This window comes from Rhinatrema bivittatum, chromosome 6, assembly GCF_901001135.1.
Source record: "Rhinatrema bivittatum chromosome 6, aRhiBiv1.1, whole genome shotgun sequence".
Taxonomy (NCBI): Eukaryota; Metazoa; Chordata; class Amphibia; order Gymnophiona; family Rhinatrematidae; genus Rhinatrema; species Rhinatrema bivittatum.
The window spans coordinates 105,669,509-105,689,876 of record NC_042620.1 but is presented as its reverse complement, the minus strand read 5'-3'; the positions used below and the strand labels follow the sequence as shown (position 1 = coordinate 105,689,876).

General features: G+C 41.6%; 1 protein-coding gene across 3 annotated transcripts in view; it reads left to right on the top strand.

Moving 5' to 3' along the window:
• The window catches only part of LRP2 (LDL receptor related protein 2), a 769,913-nt gene that overhangs the window by 252,158 nt on the left and 497,387 nt on the right, over positions 1-20,368 (top strand). For all 3 annotated transcript variants that reach the window (XR_003857363.1, XM_029605680.1, XM_029605679.1), the window contains exons 19-20: positions 9,545-9,675; positions 11,125-11,262. Coding sequence is in view for 2 of the 3 variants with exons in the window: in XM_029605680.1 (XP_029461540.1) it covers positions 9,545-9,675; positions 11,125-11,262 (269 nt within the window). In the remaining variant the exon portion in view is untranslated. The remainder of the gene's footprint in view (positions 1-9,544; positions 9,676-11,124; positions 11,263-20,368) is intronic.

The window sequence follows — 20,368 nt, the reverse complement described above, 5'->3', positions numbered from 1 at the left end:
GCATTGCACTTAAAAATGTAGTTGACTATCTTAATTATTTAAACTTTTACATTAAAGTATATTTACAGGATATTGAACTAGCATAAGTAATACAGTGCTTTTATAAATGAAAAAAATGTGATTTATTTGCTACATACAAATATTTTTTTTTTAGTAATTTTGGAAACATGCATTGTACATCCAGTTTAACTTTCTTTTTAAATTTTATTTACTCCCATATTCCTCCAGACAGCCTTTTATTGAACTTGTTTAGCATGTGACCTATTGCTGGGCACTTGCTGACAGAGTGACTAAGGCAATAAATCTTCTGCAACCTAAGACTAACCATTAATGTCACCTGTCAGTCCAGCACATGCTATTACATACATTTGTCGGGACCTTCATTTTTGTTTTTTATTGTTTATTTTTTAATTTTTTTTCAATTTAAAGTTTTATTAGCGAGAAAAAATACAAATATCATATTCGTTGTTACAATAAGCCATCACCATCATTTTTCATTTAACCTTATACAGTATTCCCCCCACCCTCCTCCATACACTTTGCAATAATAAAATAAAGTAGACTCCCATTAAGCATCAGCTCTAGGATATACTGGAATTATTAGCACTCTTAATCAATATAACTTCCCAATCTCCAGCTATATATATGTTCCTAACATCAAATTTCGGAAGTGCGTGAAGTCTTCCCCTAAAACGCATTAGCTTCATTTACTATGCATCTCACGCCAGGAATTCAAAGGTTCCCAAACCCTTTGATACATTTTCAAGCAATTATGGCACAATGCTGTAATATATTCTATGGCTTTTTTCTAGTAGTGCAATATATGGCTCATTGGTATTTCTTACTCCAATTAACTGAGTGACCCAATCGACAATGTTTCTCCAGAATGGTATGATCCACGGGCATTGCCTCCATATATGAAAGTAAATGGCTATGAGGCTACAATTCCTCCAGCAGCGGTCAAATACTGAGGGATACATATGGTGAAGCTTTACTGGTGTGAGATGCCATCTATAAAGGATCTTAATACAATGTTCCTGAAGGTTGGCTGATATTGAACACTTACGAACTCAAAGGAAATTATCTTCCCATTAATCAAAATTTAGGACTAAGTTAAGATCCATCTCCCAGGCCATCATGAAGGCAAACCTATCTATCGGCTGGCCTTGCAATATGCTGTACATTTAGAGATTACTCCCTTTAACCGTTCTCACTTGTGTACAGTAAGTCTCAAACAGGGATTTACCCAGACATAAAGTATATGAAGTTTGCATTGAGAGAAGGAAATGATGAATCTGAGCATATTCTAAGAAGTTTAGGGACTCAATATTATGTTATGCTATTATAGAAGAAAGAAACATGACTTTCCCCTGTGTCAAAAAGTGTCCCACTTGTGTCATCCCCGATTTTTTCCAGGTTTGGAAGGCATTGTTGGGTAAGCCTATCAGGAATGAAGTATTGTGGAATATATGAGATAGATAAAAGTAGAAGCTGCTCCCACTAATTTACTTTGCCAGCAGGACCAGACCTTCAGGGTTGTTTGAAGAGGCAAAGAGATATTAGAGAGAGTCTTCCAAGTTTGATGGGATTGCCAGGGCAGAGCAGATAATGGCATTGTACTGATAATAAATTGTTCCGTCAATAACCAGGGGCTTGGTTGGTTAGAGATGTGAAAATTTAAGAGGGCCTTTAGCTGAGCGGCCGCGTAGTACCAACTAAGGTTCGGTACTCCCATGCCCCCTTTCTCTCTGGATTGATAAAGGACAAATCGAGAAATTCTTGGTGGCCTCTTTTTCCATATGAAGTCAAAAATTCTTTTTTGCATAGTGCGTAATAGGGCAGATGTTAAATAAATAGGAAGAGACAGAAACAGGTAAAGAAGTCTGAGAAGTATATTCATCTTGATTATTGCTATCCGACCTAGCCACGAAAAGGGCTCCCCATGCCATCGTAATAGATCCTTTTCAATATTTTTCAACAACAGGTTGTAATTTAATGTAAAGAGGTATGTCACATCTGATCAAATGTAAACTCTGAGAAACTTCAACGATTTTGAGGCCCACCAAAAGGGAAAGGCCACTTGTAGCAATCTAACAGTATATTCTGCTACATTAATATTAAGGATCTCAGATTTCTCGAAATTTACCTTGATCCAGAGACAGCGCTAAATTGCTTAAGCTCATCTATCACTGTTTCCAGAGATAGTTAGGGGTTTGTCAATGTGAAAAGGATATCATCAGCAAAGAGTGATAGTTTAAATTGCGATGTACCTAGTTGGATCACTTGAATACTTTCTGTGCCTCTGATTCAGGTGGTAAAGGGTTCAAGAAAATGTGCAACTAGGAGGGGAGAGAGAGGGCAACCCTGCCGGTTGCCACGAGCAATAGGGAAACAGTCTCCATAGCCTCCATTGACTTTTACCCGTGCCTTTGGTGCTTCGTACAATTGTTGCAACCATTGTAGGAAATAAATACCAAATGACATTTTTTTCAAGTGTCTTAAACAAAAAAGGCCAGTGCACCATGTCACACGCCTTTTCAGCATCAATGGATAATAATACACTAGGGATATTTTCCTTGCGTACCCACCATATTAAGTCTATAATCCAGTGCATGTTGTTAGCCGCCGATCTATTTGGGAGGAGATTTTTAAGGCGTTCAGCCAATATTCTTGCCATTATTTTTAATATCTAAATTGATGAGGAAAATGGGACGATAGGAACCGCACAGAATAGGGTCTTTGCCTGGCTTCACAATAACCAATATCCCTGCTTTATTGGAATGGGGTCCTAGATGTCCTTTCTCTTTTAGGGAATTAAAAACAGCTGTCAAAGGTGTGACCACTGCATGTGAGAATTGCTTATAATATTTACTTGAAAGTCCATCTAAGCCTGGTGACTTCCCTCCTTTAAGAGATTTAATTGCTTGAAGCACCTCATGGGAGGAGATAGGGCTATCTAGCATCTGCTGCTGTTCAAAAGAAAGAGCTGTTAAATTTACTGAAGCTAGATACTGATCAATATCAGTTAGCGATATCGATAGATTAACACTGTAAAGGGCAGTGTAAAAGTGAGTTAAAGCACAGGCGAATATCCGCAGATTGGGTCACCATTTTCTCTTGTGGGTTTTTAAGTTTTGCTATCACACTCTGTAATTCTATGGTTTTCAAGCATCACGCCAAATAACAGCCTGCTTTATTGTCACCCTCAAAATAATTCTGCTTAAACAGGTTAAGATTGTAGACTATTAGCTCATCATTTAGAGATTGCAATTCCTTGCACGTTGCACACAGTATCTTAAAAATTACAGTGGATTGTGTCTGCATATGTTTTTGAGAAAGTATCTGCATCTCTTTATTGACTGTGTTCTTTTTCGCTCTCTGGGCTTTTTACAATATGCTGCTCATGAAATGAAATGTCCCCTGATTACCACTTTAGAACATTCCCAAATGAAAGCTGAAGATGTTTCCTGATTGATTTTGGAGCTGGAAATATTCCAAAAGGCTCTTTTCAATAAATTTACTAAAGTCAGGATCCTCAAGCAAGTTTTCATTAAGGCGCCAAAAGCATATGTCACAATTTGTATCTGAGAGCAATACATCCGTCCATATATGCGCATGATCGGGCCAGGTTATCACCACTAGCCCTGTATCCAAGACCTTATTTTGTAGTATTTTATTCACCAAGAAAAAGTCAGTGCATGAGTATGTGGCATGTGTTTGAGAATAGAAAGTATATTGGTGAGAGGAGGGGTGCCTTTGTTGGTCATTAGAGAAGAAAGTATTTTCTTAGCTTCTACTAGTGTAGTCAGTGCATCTTTAGAGTTGCCTAGCCTGGGTTTTATTGTAATATTGAAATCACCTCCTATAAGCAATAATCCTTCTGCAAATTGTGACAGTTTCAACTCCACTGCATGTAGGAAGTGTCCTTGATTAACATTCAAGGAATATAAATTAACCAGAGTGATTACATCTCCCCCTACTCTTATTTTAATGAGCAAAAAGTGGCCCATTGAATCTGCATGTTGACATAAAACCTCATGCACAAGGGTTTGGGATATTAGTAAGCAACGCAAGCATAACGGGATCCCATCGTACTAGATGCAAAGAACTGCGATGGGTAATCTTTATGATTGAGAAGCGTCTCATGTCTCTTTCTTAAATGTGTTTCTTGCAGGAATAGACTTAGTTTTTGGGTGCTTGCCAGGTTCTTATGGCTTGGATTGGCCACTGTTGGAAACAGGATGCTGGGCTTGATGGACCCTTGGTCTGACTCAGTATGGCATGTTCTTATGTTCCTGAAACAGAAGCTGGAGCTTCTGAAATGTATTAAGGCCATTTACATTAAGTGATAGAAACCTAAGCATTGGGACAATAATATTGCAGCTTTACTGTTTTTGTTTCCAAGTGTATCCCCCTTGATCCTAGAAGCTCGCCAGTCAACACGGAGTTAAAAACATAAGTAATTAACGTAGTGTATGGGAACCCCACTCCCCAACATTATCCCTTTTCAATCTAAGATCTGCCAAACCCTCATAGCAGGTCACCCCACCTATGGGGAATACGATGATCATTCAGTAGGACACAAGTTGACATCAAAACCGCCCAGTCTCCTACCCACCACCCCTCAATGTAATATCTATATATGAAATAACTCCCCCAACATGCAAATCCAATCATGAAAGCAAGGTTAACAATTTCTTTATATGCATAACTAAAGCTCAGGTTCTTAGAGCCAAGGCCCTGGCCTTAAGCTTAGCTGAGCCGACCAAAGTAAATTACCAGAGGTAATTTGGAAAGAGAGAAGAAATAAATGATTTAGTCTTCAATTTCTCAGCCCTGGTCAGACAAATTAGAGCCATGGTCTTCTGACTGGTGCCAAAGTCGGCATCTTCTGCTCGCTACTCACTGCCAGCATGGATTTATTGTCACGCTTAGGAAGCGGCTCCAACTTCTTTGGCATAGCAAAATTAATAGGAAGTCCCACGTTTTTGAAAGCCTTCGCTGCTTCAGTTAATGTTTTCACCCGATACGAGACACACTGGACTGAAAAAAAAAGTCCAAACGGGAATGTCCACCGTATTTTATTTGTGCTCCATGTAGGGCCCAAGTAGCCTCCAGCAATTCAAAGCGTTTGCGTAAAGTGATGGGTGCCAAATCTTGGAATATGGTTATCATATGGCCTTCCCATTGCCACTCTGTTTGTCATCTAGAAACTTCATAAATGTGATTTTTGTTGGTAACTATGGAGGCATATAATAATGACTCTAGTCTTATATTCCAGTCATGGTCCTAGCGCTCTATGCACTCATTCAATTTCCACATTAATAGGTCTTTCCTCGGTGTTGTCACTTGTTGCTGCTTTAGTTAGAAAAAAGGAGCATATTCTTATAGCTACTTCTGTGGCATCTTTATAGGTATCCACTTCTGGAACTCCCCTGATCCTGAGATTACACGTCGAAACCTGTTTTCAAGGTCCTCGAGCTTTTCAGCGAATGTTTGGTTTTCTTGCTGCAAATGAGAACATTGGGTTGAGAGAGCAGCCAGGGAGACCACGTGGCCTTCCACTTGATTATCTAGATCATCTTCCTGGTCTCGCTGCCAGGTCTTCCCTCACCTCTGCGAAAGATGCAAGCAGTTCAGACTTATGTTGTTTTTAGTCCACCCGGTAGAGCAGCCATTTTCCCTGTGCAGGGAAGTGAATGCCAGCAGTTGGCTGGCGCATGCAAGTTTATTTATTTATTTATTTATTTATTTGAAGCTTTTATATACCGAGGTTTAGCACATGCCTTCACCCCGGTTTACATTGGAACGAAACAATGATACATAGAACAATTTGAGAAACAAAAGTATATGCAACTAGCATATGGAGAAGGATGTAACAGGAAATAACTAAAAATAATTTAATTCAAATAACGAAAATGAAAATAGAAACGAAAAACGAGGAAGGTATATACAAACTCATGCTCTGAATACAAGAAAGTCTGAATGGGAAAAGAAGGAAATGAGGGGGGGATGGGGTAGGTAATGGAAGGAGGAAGGGGTAGGTATGAGGAGAAGAGAAGAGGGGAGAAGGATGAGAAGCTTAAGGCATCACAATTGTGGATTGCTTAAATCATCATTGAAAGTCTGGCTGAAGATCCAGGTTTTCAGTTCTTTTTTGCTTCTGTTCCTGAGGAGCAGCAACTTAAAAAAGAAAAAAGGAAGGTAGGTTAGATTTAGGGGGCAGAGAGAGGAAGGGAGGTTAGGTAGGGGGGGAAGGGAAGTTCCCTGGAGCGGACTGGGAGGGAATTGGGGAAGGCCGGGATGCGTCACTGTGCAAAAATTGCATAAGGTACCCCCCCATGTGCGCACCACACGCACATGCTCGCCCGGCTCCCGGATTTTATAGCATCCGCACATACGTGTGTATATTTATAAAAGAAAGCATTCATTTTCTTGTATTGTAAACATTTGCGCATATTGAAATATATTAGGCAGATTTTAAAAGCCTGGCGAGCGTAAATTCCGGCCTTTATGGGCATGGCTGGGCCTTACGTGCGCTGGGTGAATTTTCCAAGAGGCCCAGCCACGCTTGTAAAGGCTGGTATGCACTCAAGTGCCAGGCCACTAGGAAGGGGCAGGCCGGGAGGGGGGGGGGGCGGAGGGGCAGGGGGCGTGCCGGGTCAGTGCCATTGTTCGTTGTCTGTGAGCCTCGCTGTCCTGGTGCGCGCAACTTATTTAATTGGAGTGGACTGTAGGGAAATGGGGAAGGCCAGGATGCGATGTCGCACAGGAATTGCCTACGTCCTCCCCTCCTTGTGCGTGCCGCCTGCACATGCGAGCGTGGATTATAAAATCCGGCGCGCGCATGTTATAAAATTGGTGTGTCCATGTCCGCGCATGCGCACCTTTCAAAATCTACTCCTATGTGCATACTTTCAGCGCAGAACTATGCTCCCATCGCATGGTTTATAAAATACTAGGATAAAGCTGCATGTGCTCACTTATGCATGCATTTGCTGTTCCACGGATAAGTTTAAAAGTTAGGCTCTCTGTGATATGTCAGGTTCCAGTACTATTCTTTGTGCTTTGTTGAAATAAAAAAGAAATTGCTGAAAGTGAAAGAAACAAAATACTAACAAGCAGCTCCCTAATCACACTAGAAAATGCTGTTACTTTCACCTTGTACAATTTATCCATGTCTGATATGTAGTTTCTTATACACAAACTAAAATGCTTTTTATAGTGCATCTCTGATGGCAACAGAGTTCAAAGATTTAACTTTAAAAACTGCACAGTTTGTTTTTTTTAGCAGATTTATTTTTCCTGCTTTGGCATGGTTGTAACATAACCAAATCCCCAATGGAAACAGATGGGAGGGCAATAACTCTTCCATATCATACAGATTGTGAATCTAAGCCTGAAGACCCAACAAGGGACCATGCCTAGCTGGGCCAATGCTAGCTTCTTTACTGCCCTGTGTGAACAATGAATGTTCTACTCTCTCCTCTTTTCTCTTTTTAACACTTCATTTTTTAGTGTTTTTCTAATAACCAACACACAATAAAAACACACATCTCTCTCTCTCTGTCTCTCATACTTTGTCTCTCTCATATTCTGTCTCAGCCTGTCTCTGTTTCACATCTTCAGTCAGTCTCAGTGTGTGATCTAAATCCTTTTTCCCCGCTGAAAAAAGCCCAGCTATCTCCAGCAATCCAAACTTTATTACTGACACCCCACTCCCCATCTACATGTTCAAAATGCCTAAATTGGGCAGGAGCAATCCTCAGGCACTCCTGCCTAACTCACCGGTATGTAAAAATGTCACCGGCTCCCGGCTGGCCCTTTGGCTGGTGCCATTTTGTTGAACAGAAGCACCACCATACAACAAAATGGCACCAACCACAGGGCTAGTCAGCATTCCTGCTCCATGTATGCATTTTGGATCCATGGACCCAGTAAGATAGGTTTGGAGGGGAGGGGGGAAGGGGATGGGTAGAAGACTGGCACAAAGGGAATAATGCATCCTAGGTAAACCTTGCACCCTGGCCTCCCCCCATGGCCCTTTTTATATACAATTAAAAATTGCAAATTTGTAACAATAGATTTTACATGAAAAAGGACATTCAGAGTACAGTCTTCTGAGGTAAAAGTATCACAAAATGTTTATTATATTTAATGCAGTGCTATGATGCCAACCAGAAAACACTGAAAAAAAGGCAAAAATGACACTTTTTACTTATATGTTATTAGTCCTATTTCACTGTGTTTTGGGTCTGAACTAGGCCCTCAGAAAACTGTAAGCAAACTTCATTATATTAAAATATAACATCAAAAGGGCACCAACTGCCAGCACTCAAACTGTAAAAACCCTACCTATGAAAAGGCAACACTGCAAATATTACATCAGGCCCTAAGATGCCAGTACACCTCTTGTTAGGAAAATAGAAGAAGCCAGGCTGCTAAAGATTTCTGCACAGAAACCACAGACCAGCAGTATGTGAGTTATACATGCACAACATGGACAATCTCTCACCAAATACAGAAGAAAGAGAGCAGAAAGTATAAATAGAAACAGGCAGAGAAAAACTGAATTGGAAACCTCAATAAACCATTTTCTGTATGTGGTGCAACAACTGAAAAACAGAAAAATAAACATTCCTCACAAAGCATCAAACAATAAAATCAAGAAATATGAAATAACAATTATAATAGTAAAATCATGCTAATAAAAATAAATATTTCAAAACAGCTGACAATTCGAACATCTAATAATTCAAAAACAGCAGACACATTAAGTAAAACCCAATAATTTAAAACTAAGGATAAAAAATCCCCCCTCCCCATCAACAAACTTTTGATTTCCACTGTCTCAGATTCTCCTGCATTAGTGGGAAAAGGGAGGAGCTTGCAAACTTTCATTTTCATAAACACACTCTCACATACACTTTCTCACATTCTCATACACACACATACATTTGCTGACTCAGTCACACATGCTCTCTTGGTCTCTCTCACACACACTCTTACTCATGCCGGACCTCTCTTTTTCTCAACTTTCTTGAGTTCTGCCTGTGGCTGTATCAGGGTTCTCTCTCTTTCTCTCCTTTTTTTAGTCACCGATAGGATGAGCTATGTTGCTAGCTCAGTCAGAGCCTCTGTTTCTTCCTCTTTTTTTTTTGGCCTCTGACAGGATGGGTTCTGCTACAAGTCCCACTGGGCCCCTCCCTCTTTTTTTCCACTGCCACCCTGTGCAATTGCATGGTTTTCATACACGGTATGATGTGCGTTATTAAGCCACATTTTTTACTTATTCCATTTGTTATTCCGCTTGATATTAAAAATCTCCAAGTGGTTTACAATAATAGAGGCAACATAGAATACAATCATGTAATCCTAACAATAAAACAAATAAAAATAAAATCTGCAGCTAGTGTGCATTAATAACGAGACTTATAGCAGTCAGTATTTAATTTGCAATCATGTAAAGGCCTGTAAAGTAAGAATAAATGATAAAAGTACCTACTGTGCCTCCACAGGCTTTTATTTGTTTGTTTATTTTTAGTTCTTTACGGTTATACTGGGTAGATGCCTACTTTGATAAAATTGAGCACAGTACATTCGATGGTTTGGACAGACGGACTCTTAACCGCATAAACCAGATGACTCATCCATTTGGTCTTACCATTTTTGGAGGTAATTTTTTATGATGGAAAAAATACCTATTTGAAAGAATCATATATAATCTATAAGAAACTTGTATGCTTCACAATGTTTGTCAGTGGTTTTCTACTGGTATGTGTATTTTTTAATTAGACATTTACTTTGGAAAACTATAGCTACCACTAATTGTTTTACTTTTTAATAGCTTTATGTTACTTTTGAATCTGGAAGAAATTAATCATCATTTTATTATTCTCTTTGCATACCCCTTTTAGTAGGATTCAAGACAGGTTCAGAACCTTTTTTCTAGGAACAAGGCAATCCTTTATCTCTTGGGCATGTAAAGCTATTTGATAGGGGTAGCATTATATAAACCATTTTGAGCCTGCCTACTGGATCTACAGTATTTGAGGGACATTCAGAAAGTTAACAGCAACGAACATATGGCTACTCCATGTATCACAGTTTGTGATAATCATATAGCACCACAGAATGCCTAAATCTCTTAAGAGTAACATCAATCAGTGTGCCAGTGTATATTATACACAGGCAATAATGCACAGCTGAGTAGTTTACTGTACAACATAAATAAACATATCAAGCTCTTATGAATCATATGAATCACAAGGTACAGTCAAGAGCCTTCATCAGCTGGGAACAAACATTGTCTTGTATTTCTTATGACCATGCATTATACCAGGGCTGGGTATCTTTGGTCCTTGAGTGCCATAAATAGGTCTGGTTTTCAGGATCTCTGCAATGAATATGTATGAATTATATTTGCATGCACTCCCTCCATTGTGTACAAGTATATTTATGAATATTCACTGTGGAGATCTGAAAAATCAGACCTGTTTGCGGCACTTGAGGACAAGAATTGCCTACCCCTGCATCACACAGTATGCCTCCATTCTGTGAAGTCAGAGGTTGTGCAGAAGATTTTAGAGAGGAATAAATCTTTGTTGGACAAAGGCAAATGTCTTCTGAGCTAGCCCAAATACCATTACTGCAGCATAAGAAAACACATTTTCACAGAATTGAGGCACCAGTGAGAGGGCTTAAATTAATACATTGCTTTGAAGTAGAATTCCTGTCCATTTGTGGGGCTTATGCCCATATTTACTAAAATAAGCTGTGTAGTATCACACATAGTTTACCTACAAACCCCATTAATCTCAATAATGCACTTATATATGTGGATACCATTTTAAAGGTACTTTACATTGCCTCATAACTGAAATTATAGACAAATATCTATCAAATCATGAAAAAACAAAACTTAGTAAATTAAAACATCAGATTTTTCTCCCTCCCTCTCAAAGAAAATTTCTTTTAGTATAGATATTGCATTCTGCTTCAACTTTAATTTTTAAAGCTGATTCCATAAATATGTAAAATCGCCAGTGTACTTCACATTGCTTGATCCTTTGTAGTATATGCATCTTCCTATTCAGTACTGAACTGCACTGTCATTCATTCTAGCTTATGCTTACCTTACTGACTGGAGGCTTGGAGGGATAGTTCGAGTGAGAAAAACTGATGGAGGGGAAATGACTGTTATTCGACGAGGCATTAATAACATTATGCATGTAAAATCATTTGATGCTAATTCCCAAACTGGTGAGTTTTTATACCGAAGCGATGAATTTGTTTATTTCAAATAAGAAACTTATTTTATATTAAAGAAGCACTTGTGTTGTGGCAAAAAGAAAATAAACTTTTTTCAGCATTTATAGTCTTTTGTATGTGTAAACACTTTTCAGCTGGATATGATGTTTCTAATTTCTATAGTTGGAAATGAAGACGTAATATCTATTTATAGAGAGGATAATTTTCAAATAACATATGGTGGCATATAAACATTTATATGGCTGCACATAGATCTGCACTACTATTTTATAACCTGTGCATATCAGATACAAATGTATTATAAAATAAACATATCTTTACTCCTTCACATACATGCCTATGGTAGGCTTATGCGTGAATACAATGTGACAAGGCGATAGCTAAAGCCAGAAGAATGCTGGGCTGCATAGAGAGAGGAATATCGAGTAAGAAAAGGGAAGTAATTATCCCCTTGTACAGGTCCTTGGTGAGGCCTCACCTGGAGTACTGTGTTCAGTTCTGGAGACCGCATCTCCAAAGAGACAGAGCAAGATGGAAGCAGTCCAGAGAAGGGTGACCAAAAAGGTGGATGGTCTTCATCAAATGACTTATGAGGAGAGATTGAAGAATCTAAATATGTACATCCTGGAGGAAAGGAGGAGCAGAGGTGATATGATACAGACTTTCAGATACTTGAAAGGTTTTAATGATCCAAAGACAACGACAGATCTTTTCCGTCAGAAAAAAATCAGCAGAATTAGGGGTCACGATTTGAAGCTCCAGGGAGGAAGACTCAGAACCAATGTCAGGAAGTATTTCTTTACGGAGAGGGTGGTGGATGTCTGGAATGCCCTTCCGGAGGAAGTGGTGAAGACCAGAACTGTGAAGGACTTCAAAGGGGCGTGGGATAAACACTGTGGATCCATAAAGTCTAGAGGACGTGAATGAAGAGTGGGTGGCTCGCGGGAATGATGGCTACTACCTGGAGATAATACCCTTATTCAATAAACATACACACGGTTAATGCGACTCCAACATTGCTCTAAGCTTCAACGGCAAGAGGAAATGTGGAAAAAAGGATTTGCATTCACAAAAAAGCGGGGAGTAGCTTGCTTGTTATGGCGGTTATACCCCAAACCAAGTAAGCCTGATACTTCATTTTCAATGCATATCCAGCATAGCTCTCTGCTTCAACGGCAGGGGAGAAAGACTGATACTTCACGCATATCCAGCATAGCTCTCTGCTTCAACGGCAGGGGAGAAAGTCTGATACTTCACGCATATCCAGCATAACTCTCTGCTTCAACGGCAGGGGGAATGAAGAAAAGTGGATCTATATACAGACAACAACCAACAAGGACTGAATTACATAGTCTGGGTAAACAAATAAGCATGGGTGTAGCTTGCTTATTGCGGCGGTTACTACCCCTAACTAATTAAGCTAGATATTTCACTTAGATGCAGTTCCAACACTGCTCTCTACACTAATGGTGGGGGTGGAAGGGAAATAGAACCAAAAGGTTACTAAGAGCCAAGAGTAACAGATAAGTATGAGAAAAAAAAAAGTGCGAAACTTGCTGGGCAGACTGGATTGGCTGTTTGGTCTTCTTCTGCCGTCATTTCTATGTTTCTATAATACAGGCAATGCATTGAACAGCATATATCAATGCACTGAAAACACATACTTTACCCAGATATTTAAAAAATGTACATGCAAATATATTCCTGAAGAAGCCTCGGAGGGGGAGGTGGAACAATCTTTGCGGTCTACCACTTCGAGGGCCTTTGCCAAATGGGGTTCCCAATATCCCGGATGCTGACAAAGTGCTAGGAAATTGAGCATCTAAGTAGAATAGGCCAATGAACTTACTGCATTGCAACTGTAAAGGATGTGCTAGCTGTAGAGTACAGCATTTGGTGCATTCCAATTCTCCCATTGGCTGGGCTCCCTTCAGGGTGATTTTAACCCTTCCTTGGGGGTAAAGAAGTTGGTGACCTCACCCTCTGGCATATTGTCTCCAACTGCAGCGCCTGCTGATGTCACGGTATCATTGTCCAGTGATCCTGTGCAGCTCCCCGACTCTCAGTGGTCACTGGAGTCTTCTGACTTCCATGCAAACTGTTGACTTCCTCCAGTTCCAAACTTTGAGGGGCTCACCATCAGCGTTTGCGTTCGAAGAAGTGCCTCATTGGATTTTATAAGCTCAGCTATTTCTCCTGATGCTTCAATGTAGTGAGGTTTTGCCCAGACAGTGCTTTGTGCTGCATGATCTGTGGTGCAATGACATTGTTGATGTGTCTCAACATCGATCCACTTGATGAAATCAGAAGCTGGTCAACACACCATCTTTCCCACAACATTTGGTGTGAATGTATTTGGTGCTTGCGATTTTGGCAGGAATGCGATTTTTCCTCCAAACATCAGGCAATGAGTAAAAGTTTCAACACAGGGTTTTTGGGGTTTTTTTTTTACAATTTGAAATTTTTATTGGATGGTTACAAAGAACAAGTCTGTAAAGCAAAGTACAGGTACTCGTCCATAATTCTCTGTTTTTATCCCCCACCCTCAAGCGCGCCATGTATTAACATAAGCAGAAACCCTAACTGCATATATCGGGGAAAAGAAAATAGTACAAGTACGAACACATTGCCTGGTTATATGTATATCATGCACTCATGCTCTGAGACCATCGCCATTTATCTAAAGGATCTCAAATTTTCTTAAAGAGTTTCAAGCGATTGTGACACAGAGCTGTGAGATAATCTAAACGATAATGTCTATATAGGCGATTAACTACAGACTGGAAGGTAGGAGCGTCAGAATGTTTCCAAAACATAGCTACCTCACACCTGACTGAGATAAAAATTTGTTGGCACAATCGTTGATAATGAATAGCAATACCGGCAACCGGCCTCCCAAGCAAGATGTAACAAGCATCATATACATATTCCACTCCCATAATGTTCAACGTCCAATCAGCAATTTGTCGCCAAAATGACACAATTTTACAATGCCACCATATGTGTATATAAGTTCTCATGGCCCCACAATTCCTCCAGCATAGATCTGTCAGCAAGGGGTATATACAATGAAGCCTAGCAGGAGTTAGGTGCCACCGAAATAATAATTTGTAACAATTCTCTTGAATGTTGGCAGAAATGGAACATTTGCCAGCACAAGAAAAAATAACATCCCAATCATCTGAACTCAAATTATCCCCCAAATCCACCTCCCATGCACGCATAAAAGAGAACTTAAGAAGGCCATAAACTTTTGGAAACTAAGTCCTTTAGTTTATCAACCTGATCACAAAAGTTTTCAAATAGTGATTTACTCTGCCATAAAGCAGTTGATTTATGTAGTGCCAAGAGAAGATGCTGAAGTTGAGCATATGCCAAGAAGTTCAGTGTCTCCATGTGGTACTTAGCTGAAATAACATCGGGAAGCATGAGCTCGCCATTACAGAGAAGGTGCTCTATACAAAGGTACTCTATTCAGGTTATCCCATGCCTTTTCCAAATAAGTGCTTTCAAATGCAAACCCACAGAGAAGGATTCATTATGAAAAAAAATGAGAGAAGTAAAAATAGGAACTATTGCCCACTAACTTAGATTTCCACCAGGTCCATATCCACAATGTCATTTAGAGAGCTAAAGGAAGACACTTTAGAGGATGCGAGGTGCAACGAGATTGCCACGGGAGTGCAGACAGAGGCATCAATCCGATGAGATCTTGCTCAATTAAGAACCATGGGGGCCGATGCAATACAGTGCACTCTCGCTGAGTGCACTGTTTAACCCACAGTTGGACACGGGTTGTATAGGAGCTACCTAATCCCTTTATGCAATAAGGGGATTAGCGCCTCCACACTACACATTCCATGCAGGGCGAAACTAATAGCTCTCATCAATTGCAAATGCAGGTGAATGAGACTATTAGTTATTCACTCTAAATGCAAAAAAAAAAATGTGCATCCTAAAGTTGTACAGAAAAGCAGGAAAAACTGTTTTTCTGTACATCCTCCTACTTAATATTGTTGTGATATTAAGTAGGAGGAACAAAATCTTTAAAAAACTTTTAAAAAAAGTTTTAAAAAAGTGCAGGGAGTCGGGTTCAGGAAACGGACGCTCAGTTAACAAGCGTCCGTTTCCTGAACCCTTGGCTGCGCACCTATTAGGAAAACAGAAAATTTGGCGTCTGCTTCCTAATTGATGGACAGCCAACCGCTCGCAGGCTTTGCGCGCCCCTAGCACCTCCTTGACAATGTAACCCCTAATTTAAATATTGCATGGTGCCCCCAGGAGGGGTGCTTGGGGATGCGCATTAGGAAAGCAGGCACTGAGTGTTCAGCGCCCGCTTTCAGCACACTTTAATTGCATCAGCCACTAAGTTGGGGACACCTAAGCCACCCTGCTTTTTGGGCTTAAACAATACCACCAGGGAAACCCTAAGCGATCACCTTTTCCAGATAAAATCAAAACCTTCTTCTGTCAAGGCTGCAGAATTGCAGCAGATAAGTAAATAGGTAAGGCCAGAAACAAATAAAGAAATCGTGGAAGAACATTCATCTTAAATATAGCTATGCAACCTAGCCAGGAGAAATGCTCCCTATTCCATTTTCCTAAGCCGCCTTCTATAGTCTTCGCCAGTGGCACATAGTTCATGGAAAACAGATTAGTCACGCTGGCCCTAGTAATAACCCCTAAACACTTTAAAGATTTCTTAGCCCATCTAAAGGGAAATGCCTGACACAGAATGGAGACCGTAGGCCCATCCAAATTAAGGTTCAGGATTTCAGACTTTTGAAAGTTAACTTTAAATCCAGAAACCACACTAAAGCAGGTTAATTCAGCTGAGGATCGGTAAGGGTGAAGAGAATATCATCAGCAAATAAAGATAATTTGAACTGCATTTCACCCAGACTGACACCTTTAATTTTATCGGAAAGGTGAACCCGAGTAGTGACAGGTTCCAGAAAGAGGGCAAAAAGCAAAGGGGACAGGGAGCACCCCTGCCTTGTACCATGGCCTATTGTAAAACTATCCCCGTAGCCCCCATTAACCTTCACCTGAGCTTTTGGTGAATCATATAATTTCTTAAGCCACACAAGAAAAAAGGGGCCAAACCACAACTTTTCCAGCGTCTTAAACAAAAAGGACCAGTGCACCATGTTAAATGCCTTCGCCGCATTCATCAACAACAGTATGCTGGGAATATTTTCTTTACGTACCCACCATAGTTGTTGCAGAGGTGGACCCTTGGCTCGAGGTGGTGTTGACGCCACCTGTAGGAGAGACCCCCTCCCACAGGTCCCAACCGTTGGGAGGCGAGGTTGGACGGGAAGCGGAGGCCAGCTGGAGCTTCGCCAATACCAGCTCTCATTCCCAGCAGGTTGAGCCCTTGGGTGCTGGGGCTGGCTGGAATTAGGTGGGCCTCCGTGTGGATGATCCCGAAGGGTAGGCCAAAGGGTTTTCGATATGTATTAAGACTTTTAACATTAATAGAAAAGATTCAAGTTGGCATTGAGAAAATATATAAACCATAACACCATATCCTCTAGTGTGACTGACAAGGGACATATGCTTAAGATTTCCAGATGCAATGTATGTGCAGAAAAATTTGTAAAAAATGTGCAACTTCCCTCCACAATAAACCCCCCCCCACCCACCCATTACTTGATCTGCCTGACCTTCACAGCAGATCCACCCAGTCATGGGGGACAATAATGATGAAAGACAACCCTCCTGAACGCCCAATAACAATATTGTGCAAAAAAAGATTGGAACTGACAGTGAAAAGTTTCCATCATGTGACCTAGAGAGAAAAAAAAGAAAAAAAAATAACATTGCTCAAAGAACCACAGTTCAAGATAGCTCGCTAAAGCTATATAACTGTAAATTCTAAACGTTAGCTAGGCAAGACAGCAAGGTCCATAATCAAAGACCAAAGGTCAGTCACTCTTCGCAGCCCTCAACCCTAGTTGGACAGAGCGGAGCGCAAATCTTCTGACTGCTGACACAGCCTCTGATTTCCCTTCGCAGCATGCTGCCATCTTGGATAGGTGTCTGTTTTAGGTGCAGATGCCACCATCTTAGGCACACTGAAGTTGACAGGCAAGTTCGCTTGCTTGAAGGCTTCCACCACTTCCGAAACTCATTTCACTGAGTAGGTAATTCCTTTAATGGTGAAATGCAGCCCAAAAGGGAAAGACCAGCAGTAATGGACTTGTTCAGTGTAAGGCGCCTGGGTGACTTCCTGCATCTCGAAGCACTTGTGAAGCGTGGTAGGCACCAGATCTTGAAATATAACAATAGCGTGACCTTCCCAGTTCCACTCAGGTTGCTTCCCTGCTGCCTCATAGATGTAGGTTTTTTGCTGGAAGCTATGCAGTCATAAACAATGTCTCTAGCCTGGTTATCAGATCTCGATCCTAATGCCCTATAGGCTCGCTCAGTTTTCATGGGGGAAGCCAAGCATCAGTTTCGGGCACCCCTTGGATTCCCAAATTGCATCGCCGAGAGCGATTCTCCAGATCTTCAAGCTTTTCAGCAAAGGATAATTTCTCCTTCTGCATGAATTGTTGCTGAGCCACTAAATAATTAATAGAGTCTGTGTGGCCATCCACCTAGGCATCCAGCTCGTTGACGCGGGAGCCTAGAGCTGCTAAATCCTCTGTCACTTCCGAAATGGAGTCAAGGATGTCTTTTTTGTGCTGTTTTAAATCAGCCTGCAGCTGTAAAAACCAGCTCTGAAGCTCATCCCTGGTTGGTAAATCAGCAGAGCCTGAGTTGGAGGAGGAAGCCAAGGCAACATTTTCCGGTGCAAGATCTCCAGAGCCATCTGTGGCCTGCCCACCATCATCACTAGAGAAGTCAGCAGCATGTTTGCTAAAGTAAAATTGCTTTAAATTCATGGTTTTGCGTTTGGCTGCCATCCTGATGTTTTATTCAGCAATAAGACAGTCAAAAGCAGTAAAAAGTCAGGGCAAAACAATGTAATCAGATGGATTGTGTGATCAGGGGTGAGGAGCTTCCTGATCAAATGTCCATCCTGGCTGGCCACAAGATAGCTCCCCAACACAGTGGTTTTTAAGACCCAGTTGACAGTATTTACACTCCACACTCATCCAAAACTCTACATTCCTGGTGCCATTTTAAGTCTAAAGTGTGGCCTAAAAAAATATTTGTTGTTTCTTTGGGGCTGGAACCCACCGTCCCTTTTCTCCCCAAGGTGTGAGCTCTTTATTGGATGGGGGAAAAGTTTCCTTTCAGGGCCCCAAGTGCTAAGGATGACTTGTATATTTCTATATCCCTGGGAGAGGGATAAACATTTTTATGAATCCTACTGTGGGCTAAAAGTACCAAAATTCACTCAGGGACACTCTGAGTGATATCCAAACATAAAGTTTAGTGATAGAAAAGCACAAACATGAAACAGCACAAATGATATGGACCTTAGCACCACAGGAAAGTGACTTGATAATAGTACTTTCTCACAGGACAAGCAGGATGGTAGTCTTCACATATGGGTGACATCATCACGGAACACTTTTGTCAAAGTCTAGAACTTTGACTGGCACCACTGAGCATGCCCAGCATGGTACCAACCCTGCATCTAGCATGAGTCCCCCTTCAGTCTCTTTTTTTCCGCACAGCTTTTGCCATGCGGAGTGAGGAGCTCGCCTACGGTTTCCTGACAGGAACATTTTCTTCAGGAAATAGTTTCGAATTTGCAAAAACTTTCACCTCGGCTGGGGGTCCCCCTTGTACACTGTCGATACTCGTGTCTGTTCGGTAAGTTTAACTAACTTTTCGGTTTGTTACCGACGGTTCCAAATTTTAGGGCCGGAGGCCACCGACCACGCCGTGGCCTAAACTTTCGACTATAATGATGACGATGGGTTTTCGTAGGTGCCTGGACTGTCCTCGGATGATGTCCATCACCAGGTTTGTGTGTTGTGCTTGGGCCCTATCCATGATGTAGATTCATGTACCAGCTGTGCCCAAATGACTCCCAAGGAGCGTCGGGCTCGTTTGGAAAAGATGGCTTTATTGTTTCATTCCAAACAGGTTTCTTCAGCAAAAGCTTCGAAGTCATCGATGCCGTCGCTAGCCGAAGCCCCGTCATCGGTTGGATACCGATGACTCTCGATCCACAATGAAGACTTTGGCTTCTACTTCTTTGGCTGGACACAAGTAAAGGCGAGCATCGGGAAAAACATCGCCATCGGCATCGGAAAACCTTGCCATCTGATCCAGGCGCACCGGTGGCCTCGACTTCCACTTCCATCGAGCCACCAAGGAAGAAGGCCCATGCCGAGGAGCCCCAAACCTCCTCCATGCTGGGTACACCGAGGTAATCCCCACCCTTGGTGGGAGCAGCGGCCGAGACTCCACCTGTACCAGTGGACATTCTGGCAATACCCATCCAGCCTCCCACTCCGGACCTGGTCTTAACAACACCAGCGTTCCTTGAGGAATTGAACCGGATGGTTTAAGAGGCGGTGGTGCAGGCTCTCCATGGACATCCGGTTCCATCGGCACAGATACCAAGTCCGACTCTGGCACCGGATCTGATGCCACCGATGCTCGCACTGCTACTTGACAGGATCGATGCCCTCATCAGTGCTCTGCCTTCGGCACCGAGGAAAATGCCATATCCTCCTGGTCCATCGACGCCCATCCATCTCTCCTCCGAGGAAGGGGAATCACCGATGCTGGACCCGATGCCAGGCCCTTCTGGGGTGTTACCACCCTAGGAAACAATGGGCAAAAACTAGTCTTGGCACAGAAAGTTGAAATTTACCTCTGTCCCCAGAGGCGAAGACTCCGAGTGGGCATCCACGTGGATGTCAAGAAAGGTTCTTACTCACAGTCTGATTAGTTCCTTGTGCTTTTATTTGTACTCTGTATCCCCGATGGGAGGGATCTTCACAGGTACAGCAGTTCGTGGTGTTCCTCTCAGGTAGGAATGGTGCAACCAGTCTCTTTCTCCTGATCTCAGAACAAAGTCTTTCCTCTTCCAACTGAAGTTACCAACAGAAGGTCATGGCACCAGGTTACTACCTTCTCCGAGCTCTTCGAGGATGTAGAGGGATAGATCTTCCCAAGTCCCTGA